We start from the raw sequence: 24,772 nt of genomic DNA, 5'->3' as shown, positions 1-24,772 counted from the left end.
CTGTTTTTTTTTTCAGTTAAATGTAAAATACATTGTTAAGCTTTCTTATTTAATTTTTTCTTTAAAATTATGAAAATATTTCCCTGAACACTGAAAAGTATTTAGTAACGATTTTCACCCACAAATTAGTACATTTCACTAATAATAACAAAGAAACGACAAGTAACATTGAATCAAACATGTAATGAGTTTTTTAGTAAAGACAAAATCTTTTTTTCTTGTAAAACTATGAAAAAAAAAATCATTTTTACAGTAATGTGAAGGCGGTTTTTGAGGCTTTTTCATTATTTTATAATACGATCAAGCTTCTCACTTATTACAATCAGTGGTTTGCTTTTGTTATTATGCTGTTCCACACTCGGTACATCAGGTGTGCTCATTAAACGTCCCATTAGTGAGTCTCCAGGGTCCCAGGAGTATAAAGTAATCTCCATGCTCAAATAGTCTAGACTACAATCCATCCAGAACCCTCAACGTGGCCTTAGAAGCACAAATCACCCAATACGTGAGCAAAAAGGCACCTAGATGACCCCATATGTGTCCACTGGTTTTGTGTGGCTGGGCTTTTGGTTTCTTTACGGTAAGGTGGACCTGCACTGTCAGCACAGGCAGATGTCAGGTGATCCACCGACTATTGCGCGTAGGTTGGACTGTAAGAAAACACAAAATGACATTTTGTAAATACAAGAGCATCATTTTGGGATTACGCATGGCTGGGAAATGCACCGTGTGCTTTCAGCTCATGTGATGACGCCCTAAATCACTTGGAATTGAGCGTTTGTTGTTTATTTATGATCAAATATCAGCAGTGAGCGCCTGGCCACATCATGGGGCTGTGCTACAGTCTGCGTCCCCGCTTGTTTGGGGACCTCAGTGGATCCATTTCCAACTCGGAGTCGGATCACCAGCCTCCGGATCCCGGGATGATGATGATGCCGTCGTGCGTCCGGGGCTCCAGGCAGCGCGACGAGGACTCTGGGGGGAACAGCGGGAAGACATCATCCACCTCCCCTTTGCGCGCCGGGGACGCCGGGGAGCTCCGCCGTGGAGACGCGGACAGAGCGCTCATCCAGAACGGAGGAGGAGGAGGAGGAAAGAGGAGGCTGCAGCTGCTCCAGACTCCCAGCAGCGCCCAGAAACACAAGAACTGGGACAAACTGGTGGTGGTGGAGGAGAAGGAGGCCGAGAAGGAGGCCAAGAAAGTCAGTAAGAACATTGACAGGGCCTTGAAGGAACTCAAACGGGAATATAAGCAGACGCATCGGCTGCTGCTCTTAGGTGGGTGATGCTGCCGTGCTTACTGTATGTTGGTTCTCTTCTTATTATTATTATTGTCGTGTTATTGAAAACAAGTGAGCATTGACGTCATATAGCCGTGCTAAAATGTATGCTAGCATATACCTGAAAGACGAATATATTCTCAGTACATTCGTAACGACTCATCATAATACACTTGTAGAGATTAATTACTGATCATTTTAATGACCGATACCAATAATTTTTTATGTATACTAATATGCTGGTTTTATTTCTGCTTTTGACACATAACTAAATAATTATTAGACTACAACAATAAAAACAGTATGAACTATGGATATTTTCATAAAAGTAAATATATTAATTATTTAGTTTTTTGACAAAGTCAATTACGAAAACGTGGAATGTTTCAAAACAAAGAGATTTGAGGAGAAAAACTGAATGTGTAAAAATATCCGTCAATAAAAAAATGCGTACATTATTAATAGTTTATTATTATGTTATTATTTTTTGGAGGTAGATTTAACATTTGTTTTAATGCATTGCAATGCATTAAAAGTATAATAGGTAAATATGATAATGTATAACAACCGAGTTTACAATTATTTATTACAAAATATAAAGATATAATGCATCGTTACATGTATTTTGAGGCATTAAAAAACTTGTATAATAATACGTCTATATTTTCAGGCTTCAAAAAAAAAAATTAATCATGCATTATTTATGTTATCTATTTACATGTATTATTTGCCATCTTGGGCCTTTAAAGAATACAAAAATTCAAAAATACTTTTAAAAAGTATATTATTCTCCTTCTATAGACAATTAATGGATCTGGTGATGATGTAAGTGAGCAAGATATCAGAAAATAAAACTGAGCTCATATAGTTTTTCAGCCAGGACATGATGCTTTGATAAGATAGGCCTACTAAGTCATAGTAAAAGAATCTATTACTTTGACCTCTGGGACGCTGACAGCTCACACAAATATCCTGATAGTCTCTTAGTTTAATGCTGGAAACCAGCTAGACGACCTGCTGAACTACACACATGCACGTTTGATTTTAAACAACACACTAAAAAGAAAACGTACTGAATAGTATCATATTAAACACGAGGACCTAATTTGATTCTATACAGCTGTTTTACATGCTGCAAGAGCATTTTCCTTTATCTAAAGATCAGTTTTCCAGATATGTCTTTAGTACTGGACTGTAAAGTTTGGTAAGTGATGTCTGTGCTGATTTTATACTGAAACCATTTGTGTGGATACGTGTTTCCAAAGGCATGAGTCATTAGGACTAAAGGTATTAGACTTACTATCAATTGATTTCATTCATTTGTTGTCCATTGCTACTGACAAATGAACTAGGCTGACTTCTTAATCCACACTGGGAATTTACAGTTGTTCCATAATCTTTCATGCTGCTATATCAAAAAACACTTGATATAAATACAGACAGTGGCCTTAAAGGAATGGTTTACCCAAAAAATGAACATTTGCTGAAAAATAACTTACTCTTAGGCCATCCTAGATGTAGATAAGATTGCTTTTTCATGGTAGCAGATTTGAAGAAATTTACATCACTTGCTCACTAACTGTATCCTCTGCAGTGAATGGGTGCCGTCAGAATGAGAGTCCAAACAGCTGATAAAAACATCACAATAATCCACAAGTAATGCACACCACTCCAGTCCATCAGTTAACATCCTGTGAAGTGAAAAGCGGTGTGTTTATAAGAAACAAATGCATCAAGACTCTTTCATTTTAAACTGTTGCTTCTACCGAAAATATTACGGATGCATATTTTAGGCAGAAGCAACAGTTTTCATTTTTGGGTGAAATGTTCATCTACTCTGACCAAACTCAGAATCCAGCAATGATTTTGGAGCTATTAATAAAGAGAGAGCAAATTCGCAAGGTTTACTGGCACATGGCTCAGTTGAACTCTGGCATACTTGGCCAAAGACAAACACAGAATGGCATCTCAGATCTTTATGCATTCATATTTTTCTATTTTAACTTCATATATTTTTTTTCTTGTATTAATCTAAGGAAGCCTGTTGTTACAGTAGTGTTATGAATTTGAAATTCCATAAAGGCTGATTAAACAACCTTGACTACAGATGTTGTCAGTTTTTAGAAATGGATAATAGAATTATACAGAGAGAAGTCATCCAAGATGTGGCTTATAAATTAACTTTAATGGAGGATCTCGCTGAGTTATCTTTAAGCTTTATGGTACAGTTATTTTTAGTTCAGAAGAATGATACATCCTTGGGAATGTCTTTGTACAAGTTGTACTGTAACTACTTAAATATGTGCCATATCAAGTAGTAGATGATACAACCCTAAAGCGAAAATAATTTCCTTTTAATAACGGTAACAGCCAGGTATTTTTGCCCATTGGCTATTATTAAATAACATGTCTTGTAGCTTATATTTAATGAAAGCTCAAAAATAGCCTATTTTAAGTGACCATTATTAAAATATAGCACATGCTTTGTCTGTTGTAATGGATGCCTCACCCGTGAATAGCCAAAAGGGGTGTTTAGCTCCTTCTATAAGTGTTGAATAGTTTGATTATGGGTGAACCATGTAGGGAATCCTTTAGGGGCAAAACCAATAGGTTGTCATGCTTCCACACAAGTTGGTATTGTTCCGTTCTGTAGCATTGCAATGTGAAGTGTATGTGGTCTGTAAACTGAACTTTGTCACCCTGTAAATAGGTTTTATCATTTACTGAACGTGTACTTTGGCTCTAACGTGGCCCTAACTGCATATGGCAAGCTAATTGTAATGGTAGTATTATGCAATATGCTCTGTTGTTCTGAAAGATTTGAGCTTTAGGCCAGAAACATACATGTAGATTTCATCCTCGAGTAAATAGAAGCATCAATGATTTTGCCAAAAACTCTTCCATCCAGTCTAACGCAGTGAAACATATTGGTACCTATGGATATTCTGCAGTAGTTTTTGAATACTTGTTGGTTATGAGAGAAGTTTGAATGACATTGGTTTAACATATATCCATATAATGTTTTTTTAAATGTTAAAGTAGGGCTTAGATAAACTAATAATGCTGTCTGGTATGAACTGTTTTGTTTTCTAGTTTGAAGACACTATTTCAGACCTTCGAACCTGAGCACAACTATCACACATAAATGAGGAGATATTAAAAAATTAATAAAACTTCAACAGAATGGTTTCTGTATGAACAGTACTTCACATGATGCTGCTGCAATGTTGAAATATGGTCTGCTTTGGTTGTTTTCCTGACCTAAAGTAGTTGGGCCTAAAGCATTTAAAAAATAAAAAAAAAATATATGTAGTTATATATTAAATTTCTAAAATCTAAAAATGTCATTTAAAATCCCTAAACCACTAATGCTTCTGTTTTCTAAACTGTTAATACCTATTTGAGCCACTAGGATACATTTTCTCATATTTATATATTATATTTTCTTATATACTTATATATATTTATATAATTTGATATAATTATTCTTATATATTTATGTCTCAGTGCAAGAGTTGATGTGCTTGCAAAGATGCTTTTACATTTTTTTTTCATAATTTTAATCCATGTTTAAATGCACTGTATTTGCAAACATGGTGCATATTTCATGGTTTCCCACAGTTGCTTAATGGTTTAACAAAAGTCACGTCAGTTCACATGAATTTAAAAGCTTTTAATAGACGTTTTACGAGAAGTGAAAGTCATATGTGTTCTTAAGGATGAAATAGGAGAACTGCAATTTTTAAAGAAGTCGCTTGTTGACATATATGATGATTTGATAAAATATTAAAGTCTGATAAGATGAGACTAAATAATTAATATGGGGGGTAAAGGTTATGAATATTGACTCTTTCTAGTTCAACCGGGCTTTCTTGTTGAAGCCACTGTTGGTTTCTTTTATATTATTCATTTATGTGGTGAATTTAGACCCTTTATGGTCTGGCTGTACCACTGGATTAAAAGGTGTTGTGTAATAACTCAAAAATAATATTTGTAGCTAGTAAAAGTGAGAAAGTTGGGGTTTTAGCCAGACATCATAATTCAATTTCCTGTGTGCTAACATAATCGGTATAATAACAGGACATAGCTCCAAGTTTAGTCACTAGTAAGGTTGGCCTTTTGACCCTAAACCGTTTAAGACCTGCAAAACCAGCTTAGACCGGTTTTTTTCCAGTATAAAACCTGATAGGCTTTGAGTCCCAGCTATACAGCTGCTACAATGTCACATTCGCCACACTTTACACTGTATCATTGTTTACTCACGTTGTTACGTCGAAACGTTCGATTTACGATCTCGTTCGTTACAGTGTTCCACCAGTCAGCGATACTTTGTAACAGTTTTCCTGGTTCTTACCCGCCATTACCAGGTGTGACAGACAGAGGCAGTGCTGAGTCACAGACTACAGCAGAGATACAGGCAGAGAATATCACATAGACAAATACAGAGAGGGCGAGAGAACAGAAGAGAAGAGAAGCGAACAGAGCCTGGCAGGGGCTCGCAGAGACCCCCGGATCCAGATGCAAGTTCATATCCCACCTTACCGATCGATATGTGAGCAGTTTCATCAATCCCGTCGCCTGAATGACGCCCGGGCTGCTTGAGACGTTGTAACGGAGGAGAAACAAAACCCTTCCCGGCGACCTTTTTTTTTTTCCTGTCTATTGTGGATCATTTTCTCTCTTTGGAATCGGAATTGGATTGATCGTTCATAAGGGCAGCGCGCAGATTGGCTTCGAGGGAGTAAGATGGGGTGTTTGGGGAGCAGTAAAACCGAAGACCAGCGCATCGACGAGAAAGCACAGCGAGAGGCCAACAAGAAAATAGAGAAACAGTTGCAAAAAGAGAGGCAGGCTTATAAAGCCACACATCGACTGTTGTTGTTGGGTAAGAGGAGACTTGAGGCGTTATATCCGACATACGAGACCCATACGAGGCTGTGTTTTCAAACGCACCGTGTTTGACAGCTCAATCTGGCATGTCGGATTGTACATATGAAGAACACACACCGTGATATCTGAAGTATCTGAGAGACTTTGCATGTATTCACACGGCTGTGTTTGCTTCCTAGGTGCTGGGGAATCGGGGAAAAGCACTATCGTGAAGCAGATGAGAATTCTTCACGTCAACGGGTTTAATGCGGAGTGAGTACCTGTTTACTGTACTGATGTCACATATGTGCATGTGAGGGCGTATTGTGAGTGCTGGGCCCTGTCTTCAGCCTCGGCATGGCGAAGGAAACCGTCATACATGCTGAAGCAGATTGTGATGTAGCACTACATGCTAGCAGCTAGTGCCTCACTGCAACATCACGGTTTTATGCTCGTACAGAATCTGTATGTAAGTAAAGCACGAGTGAGAAGTGACTGGAATCGTAGACCAAATGTTCATCAGGCCTCTGGGTGTTAAAGTTTCATGCGTGTTTCTTTAAAACAGTTTTTGCATCCTTTTAATAATTGTGATAGCATGTCTAAATGACACAAATTCTGTCCAGCTCCAAACTACTTGATAACAAAAAAACAAACAAACATAAAAGTAGTTCATACTGGAGTCTTCTGGAGTCATATGATAGGTTGCACCAGGAAGAGACTGAAATTCAAATCGTTAGTTACTTAAGGCCTTTCCGTTCACTTCAGCTCTCAAATTTCATTCTCAATTTCATGACATGTCAAGGTTGGTTGAGATACACAGGCCTTTGGCTTTGGTAAGGCTTGGAATGTATAATATATCGTTTTTATGGTGTTTTTTTGGTTCATTTTGAGCTGTCGCTGTATGGAAATGAGCTGTGTTTAGATCATCTGAAATATCTAATTTTGTGTTCCACAGAAAATAACTTTGGAATGACATGAGGGTTATTTAATAATGACAAAATTGTAATTTAAAGGCACAATATGTAAGATTTTTCTTAAAATATCCAAAAACCACTAGAACGGTGTTAATATTTTGTTGACTTGTGTATTTTACATTATCCCAGATGTTTCGAACTTAAATCTAGAGAAATAGCAATTTGAAAAAAAAGGCTCATAGTGATTACGACCATACAGAGTAGCATTATAACTTTCAAATGTATCTAGTATGATAAAACAACGCTGCTTTACCCCACATACGCACGACCGGAAGGCGGTGACCCACAGCCGTCGACTGTGGCATAATAAAAGCTCTGCTGCTTTCGAGCCGTGTGCCGCGCTTGTTCAGTGGCCTTGTTTCGCTTCGATGGCTTTCCGCCTCACCCTGCTTCATACTACGATGTTAAAAAATCTTTAAATCCATGAACATAATTGCTGCCTGAGTCCCGTCTGATTGCATCAGCTGTGGGGATGAAGACGACAACTCCCATGATTCCACACTCAGGCACTGCGTCATCAAAGTACACCTTTGTTTCTTGTTTGTTTTGAATATGCGCCCTCTAGTGGCAAAAACTTACATATTGGGCCTATAACTATTCCTAGAAGGAGTAGTTGGAGATTTGAAATTCAGTCTTCAATTTTATTTTTTAATTTTTCTGTCTTTTGACCAAATTACAGGGAAAAGAAACAGAAAATTCAAGACATTCGCAAAAATGTGAAGGACGCCATCGTGGTGAGTGAGCCGCTCTCATTCCTGATTTAGTTTCTAAAAGTTGTTTTCTAGATCTTATCTCTGTCTCACAGCTCATAACTCTTTGGTTTTTATTTCTAGACCATAGTGTCTGCAATGAGCACTTTAATACCACCCGTCCCAATCGCCAATCCAGAGGACCAGTTTAGGATCGACTATATCAAAAGCATAGCACCGCTCTCTGACTTTGATTACACACAGGTAAGCAGCCTCATTTTCATAATTTACCCAGGATGCTTTGAATGCCATTTGAATTTGTGTAAATGTTCTGAGGTTTTTATAGCGCTTATCAAGAGGTTTTGTATGAGTCTTTTGATTTATGAAAATACTAGTTTGCATGATCTTTTTTAAATCACGTACTTGAGGTGAAACCCCTGCTACTTGCTGGAAGTTTGATTATGTTACTGACAGAAGTTATTTTGTGGGCTTGAGTTTGTCTTTTAAATGGATGATAAATATTATAATTTTTAATGGTAAGGATTAAAATTAGGTCTTAATTTTGTCAGCATTTGGGATAAAGTTCTAGCATTTCTAGCAAACACCTAAAACTTTTACAAATTTAATTACAGACATGCTCCATTATCATTTAGATATGTGTTTTCATTTTTAACGTTTAGTGTTGAGTGTATATTTATACATTTTAGGCAGTAGTTAAAATATTCTATTTTTTTCTTGAAACTATGCAATAATACAGTTAGCATGTTGCTATGATGGCTTACGTTCTGTTTGTACTTTGTCATGCATTGTTGTTGCATCTGTGGTTTGCTAGCACATTAGGTTATGTTTGCGAGGGATATTTTGGGTTCATATGTAGAATTTAATTTCCAGATTGACTAATCCAGGAGACCTTGACTAATCCACGGGACAGAGAAGGTTTTCACATTAAATGCATTTACATCAATTACTTTAGTTGTCAGTTGACTGAGTGTAATTCAGGACAGAGATACAAATATAGTCTTTTTGCACTTTTTGTAATTTAGACATTTTGTGTTCCTTTAAGTAGCTGTGTGTTTCAGCCGCAGGTTGGCGTAGGTTTACTGAACCTGATATTTGTGTCCGTCATTAGAAGACACCAAAGTCATGGAAAAATTGGCAGTGTTGTTTTCTCAGCCTTGCTCGTTTCAAGGTATCAACTATCAAGTAATAACTTTAAAATTGGGTTGATTATGAATTTTCAGTGAAATTTGTAGAATTCCATCTGATCTGGCTGAATCAAACTGAAACTGACGATAATTATAAACTGTCGAAGTTCTCACTCTGTCGTACTGATTCTGTCTTTTAGCATAGCATATGTTTCTGCTGTGCTTGAGTTCAGTTTTTAGTATTAAGCAGTGTGCGATTGGGTCAATTTTTTTTTTATTCTTATTTTGTTGTGGTATTCTAGCACATTTAGAAAGCTGTGTATGGTGATATGGCAGATGTCTTGACTTTTGGTTGCACAAATGTTGGCTTTGTGTTTTCAGACAATGGAGATTTATAATTAGACAGTTTTAGACCACAGATCTTTTCTCAGCTCCTGGATTTCTCTTTAATTATTTAATGGTACTCATGAATTCATCAGTTTTAGAATGTTTGTAGGGTTGGATTGAAAATAGTCCAGAAAATTCAGTTCTTATTTAGTAAGTAATTAGTATTTTACTCGTAAGTTCAACAGGTGATAGATGCAGTATTGACAGCTAACATGTATTTTGTGTGTTATCTTAAAGGAATAATTCACCCAAAAATGGAAATTTGCTGAAAATTTAATTTATTCACCCTCAGACTGTTCAAGATGTAGATAAGTTTGATAATTCATCATTTGGCATTACGTCACTTGCTCACCAATGGATCCTCTGCAGTGAATGGGTGCCGTCAGAATGAGAGTCTAAACAGATGATAAAAACATCACAATAATCCACACCACTCCAGTCCAGCATTTAACATATTGAGAATGAAAAGCTGCATGTTTGTAATAAACAAATACATCAAGATGCGTTTAACTTCAAATCATTGCTTCCTCTATCCATAATATTGCTTTCTTCAGAGGAAAAAGTTGTCTCAAATGTATAATAAGAGAAATGTGCACAGATCAAGCACCGTTTACAACAGTTCTAAACAAAAATATGTCAGTATTTTGGCCAGAGGTTATGGTTTAAAAGAGTCGTGTGGATTATTATGATGTTTTTATCAGCTGATTCTGACGGCACCCATTCACTGCTGAGGATTCATTGTTGAACAAGTGATGAAATCTTGGATATGTTCCACTTAGAGGAATGGATGTACATTTTCGCTCTTGTACCTTAAGGTACCGTCCCAGTGACAGCTTTGTACCTTTTTTTTAAATTGTATTTTGCAGTTCAAGAAATACATATATAATTTTTTCTTATAACATATGGTCATTAGTTCTAAAAAGTACATGTCTGTAACCGCTAATAAAGTTGTTCAAGAAAAGAATTCATATATTTCAGTACATTATGTAAAGTTGCAAACAAGTAGGAAAAGAAACTAGCGTTTGAATGCTTGCATGATGAGATGTGCTCGGAGCAGCGGCGGGCCGGTGTGATCAGTCAGTCTATTTCCAGAACAGCCAAAAGGCTTTAACCAAAACACATTTTATGAATGTAGCTGGAAGTATATAGTGGTATCAGTTCAAGAAATATGTCTTAAATGAAATGAAGAGGCAAAATGATTGCTAATGCTGTTGAAATTCAGTCATTTTGGCATGCATGTTCTCTAAATTTGTAAGAAATTGTTGTTTTAAAGATATTTGTTGTCTCCACAGGAGTTTTTCGATCATGCGAAGAAGCTCTGGGATGATGAAGGCGTTAAGGCGTGTTATGAACGCTCCAACGAATATCAACTCATCGACTGTGCGCATTAGTAAGTATAAGTTTAATCATACAATTAACTTGGTGTCTATATTATGATTACGACTTTTGGTTTTGTTTAGCTTATTTCTTAAGTTGCTGCTTCCAAAATAGTTCTTTTATTCAAGAAGTAGACGAAAGCGTGATGTCTTCCTCTGTTGATAGTTATGATAATAGCTTGGATGTTTGTTTGCACTGTTTAGTGGTTGTGTTTATTTGTATGGTGGTAGCCATTTTGAAAGCTGTTGTGGCCAGTCATTCGAGTTTACTGATGTTTTGAACAGAATAGCTGTTATCGTGTAAATCTAAAGGGAATATGTTCAGTAAACATAGCTGGACCTGCATGGGACTGTGTTTTTTTTTATATATAAAAATAACACCAAGAAATAAAACAATTCAAAAAAATGAAACATTAATAAAATAAAAATAAAAATACAAATAAAATAAACTGATCAAATCTTAAATTTCAGCATAAAATGTAATTTATTCCTCTGATCAAAGCTGAATTTTCAGCAACATTTCTCCAGTCTTCAGTGTCGCATGATCCTTCAGAAATCATTCTAATATGCTTGCTTTGCAGTTGTGCTGCCTAATATTTTTATGGAAAATGTAATGCATTATTGTTTTCAAGATTCTATAATTAAAAGAAAGTTCAAAAGAACAATTTATTTACAATCTAAATCTTTTGTAACATTATGAAAGTATTTTTTGTCAGTTTTGATGCATTTAATGCTCCCTTGCTGAATAAAAGTATTAATTCCTTTAATAAAAGGCGGTAATGTAGGTGTTTATTGTGACATTGATTTGGATTTGTTATCCAACAACTGACTAGTTGTTTAGTAAGGTGGACTAGTTTTAAAAAACCTTTGTTTGAAGCCACTGTGCTTCAGATGGTGTGCACTGTAAAACCTTCTCGGAAAAGTTGCGTCTGTAAATCGGGGTCAGGTAAACCTGAAACCAGTTCAGGCAACCGAGCAAGTAATCTGTTTTGAAAATATAAAGTTTGCACATCCCTAGAAGGAACATGTCTGATCAGGCTCAGATGAATGCAGAACCAACCTGTTTATTCAGGGCTTCATTAAGACATTCAGGCAGCCCACTAAAAACATGTGATATATATAAGAGAGAGATTGTAGATTGGTGGCATTTTTAGGCCAGTGCTGGTGTTTCTCTTGTATTACAGTGGCCATATTTCAGGTATGAAAGCGTGAGGAGGGTGGTCAGGTCATGGGAGTTGGTCAGCTGCTTTGTAGGACACAGATAGCATCACCAGCTAGTGCAGTGCCTGACACATAATGGCGACTGTTGTCTCTCAGTCAGAAAAGGCCCGGAGATGCTCGGAGGATCATACAGACACCCAGCTGCTCTCAACACAGGCTTGTTCTTTGTGGAAGACTTTTACAATACTGAGAATTCCTCTGTTATACAACTTCAAATTAGTGTCTGCTCAGATGTGTTTACTGTGATCCAGGTCGACTTAGAAACAGTTTTCAGATAAATCTAATTGCATCCAGTTTGTTGTTGTTTTTTTTTTTTTTTTTTTGGGAAGTTATAGTTTTGGAAGAAAATGTTAGTGGTGTTTCAACTCTCCCTCACGTGATTTTTGGGTAGGGCTGCACAGTTAACCGGAATAAAACTGAAATTGTGATATGACTCAAAAGGGTTAAAGGTAATGATGATTTACTCAAGTATCTCAGATATGTTTTGCAGGAAATACTGCTCCATACAGACTCACAGCTGCTCTGAGTTTGGGTCACTTTAATGTGCACTGGGAACACAACATGCGCCAACTATCTTTCTGTACTAGTAATCATAAGCGTTCAACAAAAGAGAAGCTTTAAGGGCGTTCTGCTCTTTACCGTCAAAATAAAAGTGCTGAAAATTAAGAAATTAAGATGTAATTATTAGTGTTAGGGTTAGGCGAGGCAAGTTTATTTCATACACAATGGTAATTCAAAGTGCTTTATATAAAAGGAAATAAAATAATCATAAAAAACTATCAGAACAATAAAACAAGGAATTTAAAACTTTTAAAATGATTTAAAGATAGGGTTAGGTTATTTTTTGATGAAAAAATCTGTAATTTTTTTGTAATGTTAATTTAGTAAGTTTTAATGTAAAATACAAATTTTATGTTTCTTAAATATTAGATCTGTTTATTTTACAATGTAAGATTACAATAGTAACGTTTTATTATAGTAACATTATGATATTTTTATTTAGTAACATGATTTAAAGTAAAAATATTAATGAAAATATTAATAAAAAATAAAAACAATTATTTAAATTTAAATGAATATTTAAATGTATTATTTTGATGTATAATCACATCATTTTGGTCAAATTATGCAGCCACGTACAAGCACAGCTTTTTTTTTTTTTTCAAAATCATGCAGCCAGAGCTTTGCAGTTGTTTAAGGTGTTTTGAGTAGTTTAAAGTCACAGTGTGTTTCTGTGCATTTGCTATTTGCCGGAGTGTTCTGATTGGTTGCTTGCTGAACTGGACTGAGAGAATACACCCTTCTAGGTATTTCTTGTGTATGTCCTTTTTTGCACCTGTATTTTGTCTGCCCAAGTGTTTATTAAATGCCTGGAAAAGTAATAGCACACCTCTCCTCAACAAACCACATAATTGGAGGTCATTCATACGGCATTAATGTTGCAGGACAAGTTCTGTGCTAAACTTTAATACTTGGGGTCAAAGGTTTGTTTAGAACACTAACCCTAAGCATGAGCAATAATAATAGTTATGCCGGCTTTAGCAAACACCAGTAATCCAGTAATTATATCTCAGTATTATTTAGACTATGTTATGCTCTTTTGATAATATTTGACAATGTTATGCACATTTATTATTTATTATATGCATTTATATTTACTCTGAAATTATTTAAAGTAAAGCCTTAGGGGACCAAAACAATAAAATGTAGTTATAAATTATAAAGGCATGTTTTCCACACTATTTCACTAAATGAACAGAATAATGATATTTAGGAATGTTTATTTATATAGAAATAATTATATTTATAAACAATATCAGTTTTTTAATAGACCATTTTTAAAGCTTGTAACATGCCATGCAGAGTTCAGACTAAAACTCTACAAATTTTCCAAATCATTTGCCATTTCTTTTAACAAAAAACTCAATGTTATATCCAAATATGTGAGTATTTGTAACTTTGAATATTATGAATTCATAAAAAATGCTTTTGCTGTAAAATAATAACATTTTACTCAATACAGATTTGTTTATAATTTTCCATGAATTCAAATTAAACTAAAAGCTACATTGTTTAATGTTACAGAAAGTATAAATTACATAAATTATAATTGGAAAACCGTGCATTCTTAAATAATATTTTTTTCTTTTATATTTAGATTTATTTATGCATTTAAGAATTTCACTTTTGAAGTGAAATCAGGCATCAAAACATAACATAAAAAAGATGGATAACTGTTATTTTTTTGTTTGTTTTATTTTATGTAAACATAGGCCTACCTGATATTTAATTTTATTTAAACAGACCTGACATAACTGAGACTAAATATTGTCTTAGAAATGTATAAAATTGTGTGTGTGTGTGTGTGTTATTTTATATATATATATATATATATATATAATATATACGATTAATTGCAATTAATCGCATCCAAAAATAAAAGCTTTTGTTTTCATAATATATGTGTGTGTTCTGTGTATATTTATTATGTATATATAAGTGCACACACACACTATATATATTTTTTTTAAATATTTACATGTCTATATTTATATTCATATAATTTATATTATAAATATATTTAATATATACAAATAAAAATTTTCTGAAATATATACGTGCATGTGTGTTTTTATATATACATAATAAATATACACAGTACACACACGTATATTATGTAAAAAAAAAACTTTTTGGATGCGATAAATCGTGATTAATTTTATATTATTTTTACAAGATTATAAAGACAATTCTTAAGTGTCGTTACAATATGTTGTTAGAGGATTTGATGCAGCTGTTTTATCTCAGTGCATCTTGACTGCCCTTTGGCCTGTGAGATCATTACATGATTGCGTGATTTTGTGACATCTGTCTGTGTTCGTTTCTATTTCTAATGGCACGTCTATTTTGAGGCTCAAAGAAAACAGATTACATGTCGATGTCACACAAATACACGTTCGAGCGGAAGTGGGTCGGTGTGACCGAGACGGTGCTGTTGTGATAGAGGACACTACAGAAACAGTTAAAGCAGCAGTCCGAGCGAGCGAGCAAGAGAAAGAGAGAGAGAGATCCCAGTTGTGTGTGGCGTTCGTTCTGCAGGCCTGGCTGTATGGAGATTGTGGTTGTGCTGTCTGTCCCCCTCCTCCCTCCGCCAGCGCTTATGTAAAGGAACAGCGCAGCCGGGGCAAGCAGGAGCTATTTATAGCACAGCACTGCAGAGCACTCACTGGTGGAGGGTGTCACGTGTGTGTGTGCGCGCTGCCGAATCAAAGGGAGTATCCCGGCAATGCGCGTAAACAAAGGAAGGTCAGAAAGAGAAGGTGAGGCGCAGAAAGAGCCTGTGTGTGTGTGTGTGTGTGTGTGTGTGGTTATACATATCAGACCCTCATAAGTGCTTAGAGGGAATAAACATTCACTGATGTACAGCAGCGCTCTCTCTCTCTCTTCCGGTGCCCTTTTTTTCTGCCTTTTCTTACATAGATACACAAACAAACATGCACACGTGCAGTTGATAAAAATAGCAACAGATTATGATTTCCATTTTTAGCATTTGGGGTTTCTGTTTGGAGATTTTGCCAGCATTTAGCTAAAAATAGAATGACACAACTGCTCAAAGCTATGAAAACCAATAGTGATTATTAAACCATCATGCTTTTATGTTAAATACAGCTTTTTAATGATTTACAACAGGCATACAGATATCTTGTGGCAAGTACTTCAACATATGTACACTCTAAAAATTATTTTTCAAAGTTGCAAATAAAACAAAGATGATTTAAGTACTTTACAATAAGGTGTGACTTGTTAGCATTAGTTAATGTATTAACTAACATCTTTTTAATGTTAGTTAATGAAACACTGTTGCTCATTGTTTGTTCATGTTAGTTCATAGAGCAGTAACCACTGTTAACAAACATGACTTGCTAGTTTAATGCATTAGTAAATGCTGAAATTAATATAAACTCAGATTATTAAATGCTAACAAAGTATTTTTCATTCTTAGTTCATGTTAACTATTGTAGTTAACTAATGAACCTTACTGTAAAGTGATAACCATTATGCTTTACAAGAAAACATGATTTTAAGAAAAAAGTCTTTCTACTTACAATTTCACATTTAATTTAAGGTGTTGTTTGTTGATTCTTTGCAATTATTTGTGATTATTTACTAGCAATTTATGATTAAAAAGTATTTCTACACCTAATTTTTTCAGTGTGGGTTACTTTGAGTTTAAGGTCTATAATAAGGATGGGATGCAGCGAAATGGAAATTCTTAGCCGAAACCAAAGAAAATAAACATAGGGCCGAAGACCGAACACGGTTTTCCATGTTTATTTCCCCTATGTATTTTGCCAATTTTTATTTCTAAGACTATTTCAGCGCAGATTTTCCTTGCGCTTTGGACTTTGAACCCTGGCTAATTGCTAATTTTTCAAGGCCATTTTGCGATTTCAGTCATCATACAGTAACCAGCAACAACCACCCTTCCTCTTCTCATCATGTGATACAGTACTAAACAGTCTCTCTGTCGTTGCTTGTTATGATTTTTGCATCTTTCATGGATAGTTTTAAATGCTTTCACACTGCTGACATGTTTGCCACATTAGTGCACGCCTCTATTTGATCATGTCACGTCATTGTTCAGTACAGTTTATTTAGTCTTTTCACTTATAACGCTTTTTTTTTGCTATTTTCACCCAAATAATTTAGGTTGCCATAACTTGCCAAACATTCGGTGCATCCCTACAATAAGGATTCTTTTTTTTTTTTTATTCTGTGACTGTTTTTTTCCCTCTGGTTCTACGAATTTAAGTATTTGTAATGATTTGTAACTATAATATTTGTCATTTTTTCTTTCACTTTTTTATATTTATATATTTGAATGTATTTACATTCATGCACTTGATAGATGCGACACTTTACACTATTTTTAGTTCATGCATTTTCATAATCATGCATTGCTAGCATCTACAAGAATTTATGATAGTTCATTAATAGTTCAGCTTTCCATGAATGTGCAATTAAATCGTTGTAACAAGTGAAAATGCAATACTCTAATATTATGTGTGCATGCTTGGGAATTAAACTGAAACCTGATCCTGGGCCTAAACAAGACCCTGTAATCTGACCCGACCAGTACTGTCAAATTTGCCTTTTTTAGTTTCATTTTGTGTCTGTAGACCCAGATGCATGCATTCACGCAGCCCAGACTCGAAAATGCAGTGTGTGTGAGTGTATGCAGAATTAGTTACATTAAATTTAAAATAAACATTTATAATATTTTTTTCAGGAATTACAAGAATGCAGACTAGAAATTTGAGAAGTCTTAGGCATTTGTAACTTTAAAAGTTTTGTGGATTAGAAGAGGTTCTGTATATAACAATGCAAGTTCCAAATAGCTTTCTCAATCTAATTGAATGGAGTAAGAAACCTAGCACCGATACCCGCAGCTGTAGAGCCGTTGCACTCAATAGGACATGTGAAACGTGTTCAAACACTCCCACATTGTTTAATGTGAACTGGATTTACTGGTTTTGGAATAGCTCCAGGTAAAATTTCCCTGTTTTCTGATCTAGAATCCACTTTGTGTTCCTAAACTGCATTTAAATCGCCCATCGAGTGCAATCTGTGCTTAGTTATCTTAACTTATCTTACTGAACACTCTCCAGACTCTGAAAAACCACAATGATAAATCGGATTAATAGCGTGAGAGATGTTATTTTCAGCATAAGAGCAACCAAGAGGGATTAAATAAAAAATAGTAAATAAACACACACACAACTTCAAAAGAACTATTGTAAAATAGATTATTTTATCTCTGATATCTAATTGGTTAAGCCAGGCTTATATGTATGTATGCATTTGTGTGTGTGTGTTCTTACATATTCAAGTCTGGCAAATATAAATATACATATACATTTTTGAATTTTGTATTCAATGTTATATAAAATTATTATATAAAATAACTGTATTCTAACTATATTAAATTTTGTTATAATATACTATAATAGCTAAAAAAATACAAACACAAGTTCAAAAATAGTGTTATAAAACCGATAATTTTATCTATGAAAAAATGTACATTCACATTAATATATATATATATATATATATACACACACACACACACACACACACACACAGACACACACACACACTTTAATTTAAATTCATTTGATAAAAGTTCCTTTTAAAAATGTATTAATCAATATACTTTTATTGTATAGTATTATGAATTTGATATTTTATATGATATCAAATTACTTATAAAATAAATATAATTAGCTTTTCTTTGTATATGTAATTCTGTATTTGTTTTATACTTTTAAACAAATAATGTTTTCGGTTTTAGTTTAGCTTCGCGATGACAAAGTTCAAAGTATCTTGCTTAGTTCTTTATGTAATCTTATGCAAAAATGAGTTTGTTTAGTCGCGTGCCATTTTTAGGTTTGAGCTAGTCTGTGTTTTAGTTCTGCCTAAATCAACATGTGGAATTTGTTTGGATTGTTCTTCTTCAACCATTGTGTCAACACTGATCCTACGTATACAATGCTCTGTACGTGCAAAACGGCACAAGACGGAGGTGGGGACTCGCCGTGCACATCTTGTCAATACTGTATGTATCCTTGATGGCAGATAGTCACACAAACACCTCCTCAGCTCGCCTGATGCTGCTGAAGAGCTCGTTTTGTAGTCATGAGATGTATAGTCACTGTCTTTTAGAGTGCTCACATTAAAATGAAAACAGTTTCGGTTGATACTCAGACAGATCACTGGGCTTCAGTTAGGGAGGAGGACTTCAAACTCAATGAACAGACATCTGCCCTCTGGAGGTGAACATTGGAAATACATGGGCATGTTTGGTGGAATGTACATACAGTATATACAGTAGGGATGCATGGGTTTTGTTTACACCTTGCTGATTTTGTACCCACTTCTTTATGAGACCGCTCACTCCAAAGCTGTGTTTGATACTGAAGAAGCGTCCAAGTTGTTGTCATTCAGTGTGTTTATTATGAGTGGCGATCGAGTTCTGGAATTTGTGGTTTGTAATGTTTTACTGAGCAGTTGTGGAGGCTGTTATCAGTTTTTAAAAGCAACAGTGTTTAAATGATGAGAGACAGTGTTCTTGTTCCAGTCTGTTGATTTCCATGTATCTCTGTCTGTTCTAATGAAACCACAAAACAAAGCGTGAAGAAATGTCACTAGTTTTTAAAAAAAATAATGATGAAAGCAGTTAGTGTCACCCTAGATTTAATTTATAATATTAAAGATTATATAATCATGCAAATTTGAGAGACTTTTATTAGATGATCACTAATTGGCATTGAATATGTATTGGTAAATATTTAATACATTTATTCCACTGAATATATTTTTGTATTGTTTGTTTGTTTTGTTTTTCTGTGGTCTGTGGCATGTATTTAACGCAGAGTATTATTTTACGTTTTTTAAAAATATTTTTTATTCTTTTTTTTTTTCAAATTCAAAATAAATGAAAAGCAGTAGTATTGTAAAATATTATTGTAATTCAGAATAATAAAATATTTTCAGATAATATTGATAATAATAATTATAAAATTATTATTATTTTATAATATAATTGTTTTTATTAAAACTATTAAATAATATTTTTTTCTTTCATATATTATCTATTTTAACTCATTTTTAAAATGTAATTCATTCCTGTGACGCAAAGCTGAATTTTCAGCATCATTCCTCCAGTCCTCAGTGTCACATGATCCTTCAGAAATCATTCTAATATGCTGATTTGATGCTCAAGAAATATTTAATAATCAGTGATGAAAACAGTAGTGCTGCTTCATATTTTTGTGGAAGTCATGATACATTTTTATTTTCAAGATTCTTTGATTAACAGGAAGTTCAAAAGAACAGCATGTATTTGAAATAGAAATCTTTTGTAACATATTGTTACTGTCACTTTTGGCAAATTTAATCTGTCTTTGTTGAATAAAAGTATTCTTTCATATATATTATGACTAGAGTACAATATGTTAAAAGTAATGACCTGATCATCTGCATTTTCACATCTAAACAAAATGCTAAAAGCAAGAGTGGAGATCTCCACATAAACCTATTTTGTCTTTTATCTTTTTTTTTTTTTTTTTTTTTTTGGCCATGTCGTTGCAGATTGTCTTGTTGTCACAAGCTTGTGGGATGAGTCTATATTTGTCTGCGTTAGTGCTGATAGCACCAACATCACATGATGGTCACAGAGTGTTGGGCTAATATTCTGCCTTTCTGCAGGGAAGTAAGAGAAAGATATGGGTTTGTTATCTAACATACTTCAGCTGCGTACATGCTGTAAGCATGCTTTCAGGGGTTCAGTTCTCTTTCAGGTCCTGTGAACATATTTGATTCAGCAACAGGTATATCTAGACCCTCAAAGGGTGTCGGGTCTTCATTTCTTTCATTTTAATACCGGCGTTTAAAATGATGAAAGTACCAGAGTCACACTTGAGACACAATGAACAGTGTTTTTGAAGGTGATTTTTAGCTGAAAGTTTTTTGGTGTTTGTATGTTGTGTTTTTTGTCTTTTGAAAGAAATACTTTTATCCAGTAAGGACGCATTAAATTGATCATTAAGGTGACAATAAATACTTCTACATTGTTGCAAATGTTGATCAAATAAATGTAGACTTGGTAAATGTAAGAGACCATTTACTGAGCTATTGCACATACATTATATAAACAATTATATATTGTCCAAAATATAAATACTGTAGGTATGGTCATGAATAAAATAAACCCCTAAATGTGTAAAATGATTTGCTTTTTCTTCATGCTTTTCTTCATTTGTGTCTTTGCAGCTTTCTTGACCGGATTGATGCAGTAAGACAAAGTGACTATACTCCAACAGACCAGGTACCTTTTCAGCTTTTTCTAGATGAGAAACTGCATGCGAGACGGCTGTTTTCCACAAACGAACACACTTTTTCTCAATCTTCCTTCTTTCAGGACTTGCTTCGCTGCAGAGTGTTAACATCAGGGATTTTTGAGACGCGATTTCAAGTGGACAAAGTCAACTTTCAGTGAGTCCGCTTCTGAGAAACATATTAAAGATTGTGCAGTGGATATTACCTTCATATAAACTTCAAATATATCCACAAAAATTACACATTTCTCATTCTCTTTCATCTCATTCAGTATGTTTGATGTGGGAGGTCAGAGAGACGAACGGAGAAAATGGATTCAGTGTTTTAATGGTAAACTGAGTGTGTGTGAATGAGACACGTGCATGTTGTCTTCAACAATTTCATTGTATAAACTTTAAAGTCATAATTCACCCAAAAATGAAAATGCTGTCATGATTTATTCACCCTCATGTTGTTCCAAACCTATACGAGTTTCTTTCGTATGTTGAGCACAAAAGAAGGTATTTTGAAGAATGTTGATAACCTAACAGTTGACGGTAGCCATTGACTTCCATAATATTCTTTCTGTACTATAGCTACCGTCATCTCTTTATATACATCAGAAAATAAGAAAACACACACTGATCACACATGTGGTGTTGATTTGCAGACGTCACAGCGATCATCTTTGTGGTAGCGAGCAGCAGCTATAACATGGTCTTGAGGGAAGACAACAACACGAACAGGCTACGGGAAGCACTTGCTCTTTTTCGCAGTATCTGGAACAACAGGTGATGCCTTTTATTTTCTTATTTGTAATAAAGAACTTGCTTATAAGTGTAAGTGCAGGCTTTACTGACCCCCCGTCTCTGTGTGTGTCTTTATTTCTTCTTTTCACAGATGGTTACGGACAATTTCTGTCATATTGTTCCTAAACAAACAAGACATGCTGGCAGAGAAAGTATTAGCTGGGAAATCCAAAATTGAAGATTATTTCCCTGAATATGTTTCTTACACCTTACCTGATAAAGGTTAGACTTTTCCACCCACTGATCAAAACCCAGTAGTTCTCTAAGGACTGAAGTTTTAGTTGTTAGTTGGCAAATAATGGACATGGTTAAAGGAAATATGAAAATACTGTCATGAAAAGGTGCACAAGCTCAATAAATGTATCATAAAAGTAGTCCATGTGCACTATATTTGTGTGAGTTAGTGAGATTCAGATCTGTCAAAGTCAAAATAATTTCCTATTGAGATTCATGTGCAGGTCAGTGTATGTTAATCTGTCGAGTGTTTTTTTATCTTTCAGTAATTCCTGAACCCGGTGAAGACCCCAGAGTGACAAGAGCCAAGTATTTCATTCGTGATGAGTTTTTGGTTAGTATTTTCATTTTGTAATACACAGATGAAACACGGCAACTATTGCAGTCAGATTTTAGACTGTTGGGATTTTCCTTTTCTATTATGAAATGATGGAGGAAACCCTGTTGATGGGCAGTTTGTAGACTACTAGATATTGACCAAAGTTTGATTTCGCCATCATTTTTGACCAATATTTACTCTTTTCTATTTAAATAAGTAAACCAATAACTGTTGCCATCGTGTGGCTCTCTAAAGAATAAATATTTACCATGTACTTTCATTTTCAGCAATAATATTTAAGTGTGTATATATATATATATATGCGAGAACACAGAGTTAAATTGTGCAATTACTGAAATATTTAAGTATTAATCACAATGGTTACACTAGTTACAGTATATATGTAGTTTTAAGTTAAATCAGCAAAGATTATCTCATTACACTCAATTCCGACTTTAAAGACTCACTGAATATAATTTCACTGGAGATTCATTGGAATATTGTCTGGTTGTTTTCTTCAAGACACTGTAATTGAAACCTTTTTAGCCTTTTAAAAAAGCATATACTTTTTTATTTTTTCCCACTTCTGTCTGAAGTGGTAAGTTCATAGCACATTTCCAGAAGATAGATATATAGTTTCTTAAATTTTAACTACAAAAAATAGGTGATTAATCATGAAAAACTGGTTGTAGTCATTTGAAATCCCTAATTTTCACCCGGTCTTTTTGCAGAGGATCAGTACAGAAAGCGGAGACGGCCGTCACTACTGTTACCCCCATTTCACATGCGCAGTGGACACGGAAAACATCCGCCGGGTCTTCAACGACTGCCGAGACATCATCCAGAGAATGCACCTGCGGCAGTACGAACTCTTGTGATCTCACTTCAGCGCTTTACAAACGTGTCTCCAAACTCCCCCTGCCCTCAAAACTCACGAGGCCAAAACCGCAGACGAATATACTACTGATGTTTGGCGCACCACCCTTCGGTTTTTAGGTGTTTTATTTGAACTCATGATTCAGAGCGGAGGGGCTCACTGGGTCTTTCCCCCCACATTTTTATTTGGTTCGCCTATATTTTTGCCATTCCATAAAGCCTCTGGCTACCTCCTTGTTTTTTATTCAAATTTTATTCGTCGTGTATATATGTATACGTGCTGGCGCCTGCCAGATTATGAAGATCGCATCACCTTGTGACCTCCAGGAGTCCTAGTCTCGCACCCCGAACCTTGATCTTCTGGCCTACAGGGCTCTCTGCTGCTCTTTCTGTTTCCGAACACTGAAGATCGCCCGCGGACAGAGGCGGGGACGGGGAGGTGGGCCGGGGGTTGTCGAACACTGGGGAAGCGAAGTGAAGTAATGCACTTTTCCATCAGGTTTTGACTGACGTTTTTCTTTACGAAGATGGACACACAATGTAGCATCAAATCATGAATTTCTGTCCCACTTAAGGCTGCGGACAGGTCAGAGAATGGTGGGGATGACCACGCCCCTTTTTATGTGAAAGAGGTGGAGCCTTTGAAACAAGGAGGAGGGGATCTGTGAAGAGGCGCAGCCTTTGAAATGAGGAGGAGGAGGAGGAGGGGCTACGGGAACATTGCTGAAGCCTCGGTTTGGTTTTGGGAACATGACGGCGAAACATCCGCGAAAAGAAACGCCCCATTTCTTATTTTAGTTTCTTAACTTGTACAGACTGTGCAAGGGTGATTCCCCCCCCCACTTTCCTGTACAGACTATAAAATGTTATATTATTTTGTACAACTTTATTGAAAGAGAGTAAAAAATCTACTTGTAGATCTTTGTGCCTTGATTATGGCTGTACCTGTAAATGAAGCTGATACATATGTTTTTGACTGCGCTGTACAGCTTGATGTCACCCCTGTCGGCAGAAGGGACTGTGGATGGGGACCTACTCTGTAGAGTTTAGTTTCTTTTTTTCGGTTATTTGTTTGTTTTTCTGCTTTGTTTATATAAAAAGAGAAAAAGTTCTTTATTAAAAAAAATAAATATAGGAAAGAAAAATCTTAACCTGTATACATTATGCAAATTGACCCCCCCCTTACCTGCGGTTATGATCGACGAAACAGCACCATGCCTTTCTTTCTCGTTTTGCGTTGTTTTTCCGTTTAATTTCAATTCTCAGCTTTAAAAACAGAAAAATTGAAAAAAGAAAAAAAAAAAAGTTGAAGTGTCCAAAATCACAACCTGGTGTTGTTTTCAAAGACCTTTTTGGATATGAAGTATGTTTGAGATATATACCCATGTTTGTGTCTGTGAGTGCGTGTATTTCCACTTACATCACACAAACAATAAAAACACAGACTTACCAGACGCAGACATTTGTATGTGTTTCTGTGCGTGCGTGCGTGCGTGTGTGTGCAGGAGTGCATTGTGTGCACTCTTTTATAAATGTGCGTACATGTAAATTTATAGGTCTATATAAATATATATGTACAATTCTACATGTTTAATTATGTGTGTGTTGGCGTATACATACTTTAGTATGTATACAATGAAGATGTGTACTTGCACACATAGGTAAGCATGTCTAGAGTGAAATGAATAAATGAGAGTGCAATATTGAAAGCAACTG

At 35.2% G+C, this 24,772-nt stretch overlaps 1 protein-coding gene across 2 annotated transcripts; it reads left to right on the top strand.

Annotated features, from left to right (window-relative positions):
• Window positions 1-643: 643 nt before the first annotated feature.
• On the top strand, window positions 644-24,372 carry LOC109079579 (guanine nucleotide-binding protein G(olf) subunit alpha-like). 2 transcript variants are annotated; one of them, XM_019094721.2, is made up of 12 exons: window positions 644-1,278; window positions 6,350-6,422; window positions 7,803-7,857; window positions 7,957-8,076; window positions 10,637-10,734; window positions 20,774-20,828; window positions 20,922-20,995; window positions 21,111-21,169; window positions 21,489-21,609; window positions 21,719-21,849; window positions 22,128-22,195; window positions 22,912-24,372. In XM_019094721.2, exons 1-12 carry the CDS (start codon window positions 828-830, stop codon window positions 23,056-23,058), a joined length of 1,452 nt encoding a protein of 483 aa, XP_018950266.1. In that variant the 5' UTR covers window positions 644-827; the 3' UTR covers window positions 23,059-24,372. The 2 variants fall into 2 exon arrangements, with proteins under 2 accessions (XP_018950266.1, XP_018950267.1); XM_019094722.2 differs by lacking the exon at window positions 644-1,278 and adding an exon at window positions 5,505-6,165.
• The last annotated feature ends 400 nt before the right edge of the window (window positions 24,373-24,772 follow it).

Source organism: Cyprinus carpio, chromosome B24 (genome assembly GCF_018340385.1).
Source record: "Cyprinus carpio isolate SPL01 chromosome B24, ASM1834038v1, whole genome shotgun sequence".
Classification (NCBI taxonomy): Eukaryota; Metazoa; Chordata; class Actinopteri; order Cypriniformes; family Cyprinidae; genus Cyprinus; species Cyprinus carpio.
This window is presented reverse-complemented; position numbering and strand designations above follow the sequence as displayed.